The sequence below is a fragment of the Passer domesticus genome, chromosome 3 (genome assembly GCF_036417665.1).
Source record: "Passer domesticus isolate bPasDom1 chromosome 3, bPasDom1.hap1, whole genome shotgun sequence".
Lineage (NCBI taxonomy): Eukaryota > Metazoa > Chordata > Aves > Passeriformes > Passeridae > Passer > Passer domesticus.
The window spans coordinates 66,554,828-66,568,385 of record NC_087476.1 but is presented as its reverse complement, the minus strand read 5'-3'; the positions used below and the strand labels follow the sequence as shown (position 1 = coordinate 66,568,385).

Sequence of the window (13,558 nt, the reverse complement as noted above, 5' to 3'; positions counted from 1 at the left end):
AGTCACTGACAGTATTTGGAAAGCCAGGGTTTAAATATTCTTTTTACATAGTTTTGGGGATATAGAAAGAAAACATCCTTAGGGTGTTATTAGCATACCCTTTCAGGACTTTTTTTTTTTTCCAGGCTGATGGTCTACATGAGCACAAGCAGTGGGCTCACAGGTCTAAAAAATGTGTGTATTTATCAGAAAAGAAAGCAGAAACCATAGATTCTGAAAAAAAGCAATGGAACATATGGGCAGACAGCCAACAACTCCTCTGAACACTTCCACCTTTAGGATTGACCAGACACAAAAGGAAACCAATCCTACCCATCTCCAAACAAATCCCACCCCTTCACCAATGTCTGAGCGATCTCATCTTTGGGGCATACAGTTCCAGAACAGCATTATACAAATCCACAGTGCAAAAACCCTTCTTTACTAAAGCTCATGCCATCTTTCCAAGTTTTGCTCCTCCAAGGCAGTTTAAGTCTAGGAAGTCACCAATAACTAAAATATGGAATTATTTTTCTTAAATAGGTTAAAAATCCTTTTGAAAGAGATATATAGCATCAGTAGATAATTATATGATCAATTTATTCCACTTCTTGACCTCTCAATATTTATGAATAGCAAAAAAAAAATCTCATTCTTACATTTTCTATTCCCTAACTCCCAGCTGAAAAAATGGAAAACCATCCAGAATTTCACCAGACTGTTTAACAGATTACAACTTCAGGGCCTTTAAACTGGAAAAAAGAAAAGGAGTGGGTGGGCATGGGGGGAGGGGAGAGTTGGGTGAGAGCGAGAAAGAAAGAGAAAAAGGCAAGCAAGGAGAAAACAGAGATACAGATTTATTTAACAGCATTTGGCTGACAACATTAAGCATGGTGGGGAGGAGCACCCACAATCTCAGCAGCTCATTCCCAGGAAAAGGGACTTTACCAGCTTGTGAAAATAGCAGCTAATAAAAATATGTTTTAAAAACTATTTAAATCTAGGCAAGATTTCAACCAGAAACCATAATGGTTACATTTTTTATTTAGTACTTTGAAAGCACAGTTGTAGCTCCTTGGTAAAATCCTCAGTTCATTCCCAACAAAATCAATAGCAAAATTTCCACTAACTCACATGATGGGAGTAATGGCCACAGCCTACAAACCTGACAGAATCTAGTGTAAATATGCTTTTAATTTGAAAACCCTACTATAGAAAAGAGAACTGATCACACTTAAACTGCAGAAATTTCCACTTCTACCTAAGACCTATTTACCCAGCATCATACTATTACATATTCTGCAGGTCTCACCTTCAAGCAGCTAATGAGCAGACCACAAGAAAGTACAGCAAGATAAAAATTCAATTTTGTAATCTGTTCAGGTTTTAGTTTCAAGGGTTTTTTAAATGCTTTTAAATATTCATATATGCCCTTAAACCCATGTAATATTAAACCCATAAATATTTCTCTGTTAGCTTATTATTTTCCATGAGATAAACATAACCACTAGTAGATAATTACTAATCAGGTACCTATCTGAAAGAGTCTAGAGAAAATCAGGATGGTTTTTTTTTTTGGTAAATGGAACACTTAGCAATACAAACACATGCTAAAATAAAGGAAGACAGATCAAAAAGAGAAGAAAGGGGAAAAAAAAGGGGTAGCAGAAAAAAAAAAACTACCAAAGAGCACATAAGTTCTCAGAGGGGGTCTATAAAGTAGCAAGGTGCTAGTGATAGCAACTGAGTCATTCTGAAAGTCATTTTTGGGATGCCAACTCTAAAAATTTAGAGCAGAATTTAGATATCATTATTCATTTGAAGGCAAACCAAAACTAGAACTTAGCTAGAAGTAACACGTGCAAACTTTCAATTAGACAACTATGAAATGAAAAACTATCAGGTACATGAAGCATATATTCATACTGCACAAACTATCAGCAAAAACAACAACAAAAGGAAGACTTTAAAGTTAGAATGTGCTAAGTAAAAGTATCACATTGTTCTTGTCTAGTTGTATGGCAAATTCAAATTAGAGAAAGACAGTTTTCCATTGCAAACATGACAAGAGATACAAGGAGAAGAAAAGAAAAATAAGCTCTTGAAATTCCTTCACTACCTTCACCTTGAATTTAATTCATATTCACTGTAAGTACAAAGCTGCTACTTATTATTGAGAAGGTGATACTCATTTCCTTGTCCCTGTAGGAAGAAATATACTCAGCACAAAGGAATTTCTGCCTTATTTTCCAAAATGAGATCAATAATATTAACTATTACATCAATTTCAGCCACTGAGAGGTCTATAAAACAAGCTATATAAAAACCTACGCGAAACCATGCTTCTTCCAAACCCATCACACACAAACAGACAAAGGATATACAGCAATAGCTTATTTCACAAGAGACACCATAGGAATTGACTTAATGAATCCAGTGGTTGCATAAGCAGTTCTTTTTAATATACACAAGTTAAAAATACAAATTTTCTTTTAAATGTGTTTCCAGCTCTATGATGAAACAATTCCTTAGGGAAATACCTCAATCCTTTACAACTTCTCATAGAGGTGAATTAATACCTGCTACTGAAGACTCACAGGAAAGACACCCAATTTCATAAGCAATACAATGTTTTATAAAAAGCACAACACCCAAAGCAGTACATACTTGCTACAGTATCAGCCTAAGACAACCTTCACAAGAGATTCACACCACCTCTTATTATGATAATCCCTGCTTTCAATGGCATGCATAAAACTTACCTATGACAAGAGTCATTGCAAGCAAAACTCCCTTGAAAACATACTCCCACACAACTCAAGGTTATGCAGTGCTACTCATATTTATAGAAGTAAAGGAGCACTGAGGCCACCAGCCTGGGAGCACTTAGGAGCAAGCCTGGCTCAGCTGATTCCCATCACTGCCTGATAGCAAATAAGCTCCCTTCCTTTCACTTAATGGCAGATGCACGCCTTTCTGTCAAAGAGAACAAAAAAATTTCCTGGGGAACTATTGCATCACGACCCAAAACACTACTGAAAAGAGAATTTTTCAACATTGCTTCAAACTAGGAGGTTTTAGAGCACAAGCATGAGAAATATTGAAGAATTTTGCCTTAACCTTTGCTAGAGAAACAAATGTTACTTCTTGAAGAGATATAAAATGAGTGACTGTGGGGTTTGTTTGGTTTTGACATTACTGGCAATGACACATACACATTTTATCACTTCTAATCATTGGCCCTATGCAGTATGTCCCTACTGTGTGTAATTTTTAGAGCTGGACAGAAACCAGCTAGTGGTATTCTTGTCTAACTTCCTCTTGCTCCATCCTACTCCACAAACTACAGAGCATTATTTTTAACACTGTGCAAATAGTAAGTGCATGTGAAAATGCTCTCTCTGAAACACTCTCTTGGCAAAATCTTATTTAGAAGTTATCACAGTAAAGTCCAATAAGTTTTCTACACATGAAAACAGCAGGTTAAATCAAAATTACTCTTGTTTTAGTCCCATTTCCTTTTTTTTTCTGTTTTCTCTTCTTTTAAATGTTAATACCTTAGAAGGAACAAATCTTTTTGGTTAGCAATTTCAATTTCCACCATTAGTTTCTACAAGTTAGTGTCTTAAAATAAGATCCCCTTCTGACGTTTGGTATGATGTGAGAAAGAATACAGATTCAGAGACTGAAATAGCCATTTTTCTTATATTTAGGTTGAAATTTTTACCGTAGGAACCAGAACATGAAGACCTATGATAGTCTTGATGATTCTTTATTCTGGTACTTTTCATTCCCTAACTGCAGAAAAAACTTTGCTAAACTAATTACTGGATATTTAGGGGGAAACCTTAACTATGAGGCAAACAAGAGGTCAGAGACGCATTTGTATAAAAATTCTTAATGCAGTACAATACAAGCAGTTACAAGTAGAAAAGGTTCAAATAAAATCTCAAGAAAAACATTTTGGCAAACAAAAAACAACAGGACAAGAATTCAGAGATGCTGCAATTAGAAACAGTTATTATGATCATACTATTAGAACTAGAAAATTATGTAAAAAAGAAAGGCCTTTCAAAATTTTTGCACTGAAGGCATTTTGTATTGAGGTTACAACTTACTTATTTTTTTAAGAATACATTGAGTCCTGCTTCAAAAAGACCAAATCAGTCCCATACAGCAGTTCAAAAGCTATTATACATCTTCCTTTTCCTAGATCAGTCCCTTCTTTCTGCCACAAAACAGGGGCTGGAGGGACTTCAGATGACTGCTGCTTGTGGCGGTTTTAAGACTGAAATTTTTAACATCAAAGTTCAGAGCTTTCATTTATGAGAACAATCTGGGTTCAGCCACCTGTGTAAGTCAGTGGGAAGGCAGCTGGGGACACTGAGCACAATGGGTAGAGAAGTGATCGCCCTGCTCTCCTGAGTGAAAGTTTCTGTTCTCATTAGAACAAAAGAGAGGAGAGAGAAGGATCCAAATAGCAGCCTGAGACACTGGGCAGCAGGAGAGGGAGGTGGAATGAAACTCATACAGAATGCACATTAGGAGAAAAAAAATGTTATGGAGACCAAAGACAAAATATGTATATTCTTAGGTGGGAAAAACATTCTTTTTAGGGAAGAAGATAATGTATCTTGAGGCAGATTTTGGGGAGATAATTTAGGAGAAGTCAGGGAATGTGTAGCTCTGGGGTACACAGAAGGCTCTGGGAAGGGCTGGGAAATGTGGAGCCCAAAGACAGAGGTACCACTTCCAGCAAACTTCTCTATCCACAAACTCAGGGTGCTGATGCAAAAATGGCACACACTCCTAGTTTTGTCTGGAGGTTGTTTTGTTATTTCCTCTAAGGAATATATTTATTAAGCTTTTGGTTTATACTGGCTTTTGGCCTTCTTCACAGCATGAATAGCCTAGTTACAGAACTCAGCCACTGAAGCTCTCAATGCCTTTTTCTCCCAATAAAAATATTTCCTTCTGTGCATGTGAAAGCATGGCCAAGTGGCCACTTAACTAACTCTGGGGAAAAAAAACAAAACAGTACAAGCTTCCCTTAGGCCCTGACTGAAAGGCAAGCAGTTTTTTTCCAGCTTTTCAGCTTTCTTAACCAGGCCTAGTTTACTGTGTATTTTTTGAGGCACAGACATCAGAATCAGACTTAATTTCCCCAAAAGATTGACATCGTATGCAGTGATAACACCACATGCCTGCATCAGGGTGTGTTTCCTCAAAACTAATGCAATTATTCTGCAAAAAAACACAAACGTGTAGAAGACATACATTTGTACCTGCTTATAAGGTTTATTTGCCATATATTATTGCTATTTCTCCCTGATTTTAAGTTACTGAGAGGACAGCTGTAAACAACTATGTTAGTTTCAACCGACACACATTAGTGGAGATTTCAGAGAATATTTACCAAACATTTATTGTTCGAATATTGCCAGATATTTATCAAATATTTATCTAGCACAGACCTGTAAGATATATGTTCAAAAGTCTGTCTCACTACTGTTTGAGCTGTTAAAGGCGATACTTAAAGATTTGAACATTTCTAATTTTTTTTTTCTACTACTGTTGTATTTACCATTCTAAACTCGTGTAATCCTGTTCTTGTCCACCACCACAATCATAGCCTGTAAGGGTATGTTTGTTATATCTGATGTAAATGTGAACACCTCACTCAAAAAGCAGCATCAAGTGAAATCCCTGGCAAAACCCCCACTGACTTCACTGGGAATGAGACCAACTGGAAGAACTGGGCTCCCACGAGAGGCATGAATCACTGTCATTCCCATCCTGCTGAGTTTGTGGGAATGAAGATGAGATACTCTTTGAAGGCCCTTCTACTTGCGTTTCACGTGACACGCCACTTCTTTTTGTTTTGCAAAATCATAAGGAAAGGTTTTTTTACTATCTGAAAGTAACAAACTGAAGAGGCTGGATGAGTCACTGGAGACAGCTTTGGGCCAGCTTGGCTCTCAGACTGCCAGAGTCATGGAAGGTTCACCCGAATCTATCCTTCCTGCTTGCACAGCCATTCCCAAAATAACGTGGCAGTGCTAAACATAGCCACGCTGTGCTCTTTTAATAAAAGACGATTCCTGCAGGGTGCACAAGCCACCACATTTGTCAAGATAAGCACATCAATATGAGATGTCATATTAGCCTAGACAAAGAGATTGAACAGATAGCTTTGTCAAACACCAAGCAGAGGGGCTCATTCAAACTGACAAAGCAAGAAATTCAAACGTTGAACCTACATTCTAGTATTAACACATTCCATCCTCTTCTGCTGTAGCAGAGTCTCAAACCAGTAAGTGAGTTCCTGTAAGTGATATCATAAATTTATTCCTAATCTACAGTAATAGTATTCCTGTCAATTCAACCCTCTCTGCTGTACTTATCAAAAATTCCATAATGGCTGTTAGTATGTTTCAGGTTATGTTTGGATCTATACACTTTAGTGGATAGGGACCCTGCAGAATGGCATATGCACACAGGATATAACTAACATGGAGAATTAACGAACATAACTAATTGCCATGCAGCCATGCCACCAGTTATTCCTTGATCACTTTTCTGTTACACATAAGGAAGCTTACTCTTAATCCTAAAGCAATAGACAAAGACACTGCACCAGTGGGTCCTCATCTGTCTAAAATCTGTCATGACTTTAAACAAATTATTCAATTCCATGTCAGAAATCAAGGACACAGCTGCCCATATTATGGAATATGTGAGATATTCATATTGGTCATATACAAAACTAGAAACATGGCTCACAAGATTACTTCTTTGGTGAAAAATTATCTTGGGTTTTTTTTTTTTTATTCCACATGTGTAGCTGTGTGTATGGGCTTAATCATCCTACACATGGCAGAGGCAGAAGCTATGGGGGTAGGGTTATCAACATAAATATTTTCTTTAAAATGCATTTACACTTCAGAAAGACTTAGGATCACCAAAGTTCCTTAAAACAAGACAGGTTATCAGTATGTGGAAGTGAAACTGGTAGACAGATTTTTGTCACACCCTTGAGGTGCAGTATTTACACAAAACCCCACAGTAGGTGGGAAAAATCAGTTCAGCTTTGCACTACAGAGCTCTGACTGAATCAAGACCTTTGGGGGAAGGAAAAAGCCCTCAAGAAACTACCAGAGGCTAGGCATTTCTCTTTTGGCAGGAAACTTTAAGTTTAGCTTTTCCTTCAAACTTAAGAGACTTATGGAGGATGTAGGAAGGATTCCCCTTGCAGGGCAGCTGCTCAGTCCCACACAGCTCCTCTGCCAGCCCACACCTCGATTAGAGCTCAGAAATTACTCTTAACACAATTGTGGAAAGGGGGCAAAGAAGCTGTGGAGTTGATACTATTCTCTCTCAGAACTCCACCTGTAATGTACCCTAATGAGATCTTTCTTCCCTCTTAACTGAAAAATAATAATATCCATGAAGATTTGCATTCAACATTTCCAGAGGAGATTGAATACACTTTAAAATATTCAGGAACAATTCAAATGCAAATACAATATAATACTGTATTGTTCACATTCTGCAACATTTTGCTTTAATGGGCTGATTGAAAGATCTTTTCCAGTTTGTTTTTTGTGATTTTAATAAACTGGGACTTTGAAACAGCTGCCAAATATATGAGGTGCTACATTTTCTTTAAAAGAAAACAGAGTTGTGAAGTCAAAGGCAAAATCAGTGGTATCTTATATAAAATACTTTTTCACTTCCTGAACATTGCCTGTAGCTTTGCTAATTTATTGCCATGAAAATATTGTTACTACTTAATGCACTAGTACTTCTGTCAATAGGCAGCTTTCCCCAAGGCATATTTGAGAACGCTCTGCTAATCAGAGTTGATGCAGTTATTCTAAAGCAGCCAGGTCTTTAGAAAAAGGTTCATGTTTAATTCCAGTACAGGTGAGTGTTGCCATTTCTTCAAAGCACAATGTTTTTAATTTGCTGAATTCACTTCTGTAGAAATCTAAAGTACTGATTACATTATCCAGCCCCAGCTTGAACCAGTGTATTTCAAAGCAGTATTGCTGGCTTCTTTACATCTTACAACTTAACTTTCGTGAAATATTCCTCATTTTGTAGTGGCAAGGATTAAACAAAGACTTAATCAGAACCACAAATCTGTGCTATATTATCAGCACATAACTTAAAAAGAATGTGTTTGGGTGTTTAAGCAGATACTAATTTGGATCTGACATTTTACTTTTCTACATCTGCTTGAACTCTTGAGATTATGATCTCATGCATCTGAATTTTTAGTGTTTGTTTTCCAAGCATGCTGATAATCATGAAGAGCACAGTGAGTGACAATGAGGTCACGTACACACACATATGTGACACTACAGTTTTATTCTCTCTAATAAATACTGAAATCTCCATGACTATAACTTTACTGAGGCTAAGCAAATAATCTTATTGGTGTGGGAGATTTAATGTATGTATGTTTTTAATGTACTTTCACTTCTATGCAGACGAAAAATTGAATAAAGTTCTTCAAGAAATAGGTCAGGCCATTTATTTCAATTAGAAATAATAATGAAATTACCGTAAACTATTAAATGTCACTTAATCTATATTCAAGATAAATAGAGTACTAAATTTCTCTTGGCATGTTCCACAACAAGGTACCCTACTTGTATTTTATTGATAAAATTGAATGCTTCTCTCTTCCACAGTGACATTTAGTGACTTTACTCCTTCTCAAATCAGCATGGACATTATCCATTTTGGCACAAGCCCACCAAAGAAGTGGTTTTGTGTAAAGTTGATGACTATACATCTCAGATCCCACTGGTTCAGATCAGTGCTGTGTTTTATTACATTCATCTTCACTGTATGCAGGGGGTCTGCTCATGTTGGTTTCCTTCTGCTGTCAATTCATTTCCCAAAACTTCTAGGGGTGAAAGACTTTTAAAAGTCTTTCTACATTGTGCATAATTCACTTCCTAATTAACGACAGAATTATAACCATCAAAGATAATTTTTTGAGCAGATATTTCAAGATGACAAGATCTTTCACTTGGCCATGGGCTCTTTTTTGAAGGGCATTCAATCCCATCACCTCCACAAGAAATTTCTTAGACATGGGAGACTCCTAAGGCTACCAGCCAGCAATAGCAAGCTTGGTGAAAAAAACTAAAACAAAGCTTTGAGTACTATGGAGCATTACCAGCATGGAATAAAATCTGACTCCTTTGGAATTCTCCTCAGTTAGTTATCTTCCTGGGTTTACCTGAAATACACACAGGATACAATGTAAGGAGGTGAGGCCTCATTCAAATTCTCCATGGAAATAATCAAGATGGCTTATGATAATTCTCTGTGTCTGAAGTCACTCACACACATGGCTTCAATTCCAAGTCTGCACGTCTTTTAAGGGATTTATATTAAGCTCTGCTAAGTGGCTGTTAGCCATTTCTGCTGACTGAAATCAAACTAAGTTAAACTAAAATTTACCATAGCCATAGATTTCTATCCTGCCCACTCTGTTGTTCCACCTTTCATCCGAAACTACAGCAAAAAGGAAAGACAGCAAAAGGATGCTTTTAACATCTCCACAACTACACACAATAGTAATTTTTGATCTTTTGACATGTTTACAGCTCAGCCATCTAGCAAAAGACTCTGAAAAAGCCAGAGGAGCAACACTTCATTTCTCAGGGATGTTTCAAAATAAAACACCAAATCTTGCTTGAGAACTTCTTAACCAAGTCCAAGAAGTGAAATGCATATACAAATGTACATGTACATACATATACACACCAGCAGGCTCCTCCTTTCATAGATATTAAGTTCTATGCATAGATATTAAGAAAAAATGGCATTCTCCATGTAAGTCATGGAAGTGGAAGACTAGTATGCAGCTCAGCACAACCAGAAATGCAAAGAGATATTGAATAGGTCAATGGTGTAGTGTCTCACTCCAGAATGTCCACATGACAAGGATGAGTGGTAAATGTATACCAAAAAACCCATGACATAAACTTCAAGTTGATTCTTCAATCCTGTGTGCTGCAGAAAATACATTCAATTTTTTGACATGCAGAATCTTGTATATTCTACATATGCTGTATGTTCTATATAAAACTCTAATGCTTAAATTATACCCATAATTTTCTCAAGTTTGGCTTTATTGGATTTTTTAGGTTTTGTTGGGTTTTTTTTAAGAGATGCTGCTATAATATGGCTCTTTCCCAAATGCAAAAATACAGTATTTCATGGCTTTTGCTCTAAACAACATCCAATGAATAATGTACAGTGACACAATCTTCTGCTATTTACTTTAAACCATTTTGGAGATAGATTGCTACAGTGGGTGGCATTCAGAATAATGCATGTTGAGCAACACACACTCAAATCTTGCCAGCTTTATGCTTTCTTACAACATGCTACAATGTGAAATGATTCACACTGAGAAAAGTTTTTTCTGGTATTGTAAAAAATGATGTTATATGCATTTATTATCCAAAATAAATACATTGACACCACAGCCTGAAAAAAAACCCTAGGAAAGTAAGCTTTGTTTCTCTTTGTATTTCAAAATATTACACTTAGATTTTAAAAAATTAACGCTGAGTGATGCTTTCTGTGTAAGTCAAGCTTGTTCTGACTGTTAATCCACATTATTATCAGACCCATCAAATTAAAATAAAGTGAGCTAAAGAAGAAACCAATGCCAAGGATTTGAATTGCCTTGATGTCATACGCTGGCATCTTATAAATTTTACAATTCCCATGGAAAAGTATCATAGAATCATTTAAGCTGGAAAAAGACCTTTAAGACCACTGAGTCCATCCATTACCCTGTACTGCCAAGTCTGCCACCAAACCATGTCCCAAAGTGCCACCTCTACACCACTTTAAAATACCACAGAGATAAGGTAGATGATCCGCTTGGAAAGACTGAACTGGTAACTAAGAACACACAAAGTCAAATGGAAGAAGTGAAACATAGCTGTGGAGGTGGTAATGTGGAGCAGCTACACTGACAAGCCATAACTTCCATGGAATTTCTTTTATATCAAACATGTAATGGTAATTTCAATCTAATGATGTGTTACTCCAAACCGTGGGGGGAAAAGAATCTCTGCAAAATGACACAGTAACTTTTGGAAGATGCTGTACTTAGACCATATGTTCATGAGTGTTAAATTTGACATAGTGTCTCTTACCATGTTCTCAGCCAGAAGCTCAGGAAGAGGGAATAAATAAATATCCCAAACCAGACAACTGTGCTGTACTTGAGAAGTGACTATGGGCCTCTGTCACCGAGATGTTAAAAAATTGGAATACTGAAATTTGCAGTTATATTATCTGCACCTTCACAATGTTATCCAAGTTGAATTTTACCCATTATCCTCACAGCCATGTCCAAGAGAGCAGATAATACATTCTCAATTTTAATTCCTCAAATTGCTGTAAACCCAGACTTGCAGCCCTCCCCTTCACCTTGCTTCTGTACATTCATAAGCATTTCAGAGAGAAAGAGAACCCACAAGTTCAAGGTCAACATCAACTGCTCAGTCTTTCTGAAAAATGAGACTTCAAATCATTGAAGAAAATATAGGCAACTTGGGTCATCAAAGTACTCTGAAGCACTTCACCCTGAACTCTTAAACCCCCATGCATTATAATACCTTTGCTTCTTTTGCAAAAAATTTTCTTCTTCACGGTATTATTAATTTTATTCTATTGTTTTACTTATTCTGCATATTACATTTTCAGCAGGAAACCTACCAAAAATTTCAGACAAAACAATTTCAAACTTCCAAAACTGGTGAATGTTACATTATAACCTTTTCAAAAGATAAGAATTAGGTAAGCATTGAGGCTTCATCAGCCTGGAATGGACTCTACTGAGATGTACCCTTTTCTGTCTTTCAGCAGATTGTGCATCCTGGAGACTGACTGACCTGTGCTGGAGCTTGATGAATAGTTTTGACATTCACCATCATCTTCCAGCAAATAAATCCAGGCAACAGTTGGGTTCAGCTGCTGGAGTTCTTTCTCCAACCAGATGACTTGTTGTTTCAGGAGTCATTTCACCAACAGAAACTGACTAAAACAGGACCACTAGCAAAAGATGAGAGAATCCATCCCTCTTGAACGCAATGGGAAAGTTTTACAGAAAACACAAAGAAACGCCCAAACAATTAAGACCATCCTGTCAATTTCCACTTTCCCACCTCAAACTAAACCAGACTAAAAGAAATGGTTAATTAAAAAAAAAGGAAGGTGAAACCAAAACACAGCACCATGCCGTACCACCAGTGCCAAAAAGTTCTGGTGGATCTGACCTTTGTTGGCCCCACTACTCTTAACACCTTGCTGGTGCTCAATCCCTACCATATTCCCCTCCAAAACGCTACAGTGGAGAAACTTAGCACCGGTACATGGCAGAGGCGGGACCAGCCCCTGCTGGACCCCCCATCTCCAGCCCAGCCGCCCCGCTACTCCTCCACGCCCGACAGCCACGGCTCCTCCCGGAGTGGCGGCCGGCGGGGACCCCCTTACCTTGTTGGAGTAGGGCGGTTTACTCAGGTTGATGCCGTCGCGGATGAGCTTGTCCCGGATCATGATCTTCAGCTTCAGCCGGGGGTAGGCGACCAGCCCCCCGCCGCCGGCCGCCCCCCGCCGCCCGCCGGGCCGGGCCCTGGGGGCCGCCCCCCGCCGCGGCTCCTGCGGCCCCCCCGCCCGGCGGGGACAGCGCCCGGCGGGGGCGGGCGGCGGCGGCGGCGGCTCCAGGGTGAAGTAGAGCCCCGCCGCCCTCTCGTCCGCCTCCTTCAGCCGCCGCACGGCTTCGTGGATTCGGCGCCGGTGGTGGGGCACGGCCACGCCGATGGCATCCAGGTCCGGGTCGCCGATCTGCTTGCAGACCTCCAGGTCGTCGTAGCCATTATCGACGAAGGACTCCGCGTACTGGGGGAGCTGCAGGGTCTTCAGCCACTCGTAGACTATGTTGGTGCACATGCTGGCTCCAAAATAATAACGATTGCAACTTTCAGCACTGAAGCCAGCCTCCCCCTCTCCACTTCTCGCCAAAAGACATAAAGCCACAGAAACTGCGATGCAAGTAAGAGGTCTCAAAATCAAGGTCAAGAAAACATCCACCAGGAAAAGAAAAAAAAAAATCCTTAAAGCAGATCAGTAGGGCACCGCAAGCACTGCTGACCGAATCCCTTCTGCTTAGTCCTCCTCTTGTACCGAGTTGTACCGCTTTCTGCCACCGGAGAAGGGAGGCTCGGACTGGAGAGAAGCAAAATATAAGGGTGCATCCCCTAAAATCCCAGGTCGCTGCTGCACAACATCCACCCACTTTCTCTGGAAGTAATTCGCAGACGCTGTCTTTTTTTCTTCTTCTTCTTCTTTCTTCCTTTCAGTGTTAGTTTCTGTTTCTGCTTCTGTCTCACCTTCCTGCGCTCTGTCGTATGATGAATCTGTCTGCTGTAAGTAGCTGCTTTGGTACACGATGGTGTCGGGGGAGAGCCGAGCGCAGGATCCCGCACCCTCGCCCAGCGTGGGCAGGGGTGCCGGTGTGCAGTGCGCTCCTCTCCCG

General features: G+C 39.1%; 1 protein-coding gene across 7 annotated transcripts in view; it reads right to left on the bottom strand.

The window, feature by feature from the left end:
- SAMD5 (sterile alpha motif domain containing 5) overlaps positions 1 to 13,213 on the bottom strand; it is a 43,553-nt gene extending 30,340 nt beyond the window's left edge. For 3 of the 7 annotated variants that reach the window (XR_010358834.1, XR_010358833.1, XR_010358835.1), the window contains exon 1: positions 2,742 to 2,890. Coding sequence is in view for 1 of the 7 variants with exons in the window: in XM_064413674.1 (XP_064269744.1) it covers positions 12,517 to 12,972 (456 nt within the window). In the remaining 6 variants the exon portion in view is untranslated. Of the gene's footprint in view, positions 1 to 2,741; positions 2,891 to 8,306; positions 9,236 to 11,915; positions 12,104 to 12,516 lie in introns of those variants that run through there. The other 4 variants (XR_010358831.1, XR_010358830.1, XR_010358832.1 and 1 more) reach the window with 4 other exon arrangements.
- Between the last annotated feature and the right edge of the window lie 345 nt (positions 13,214 to 13,558).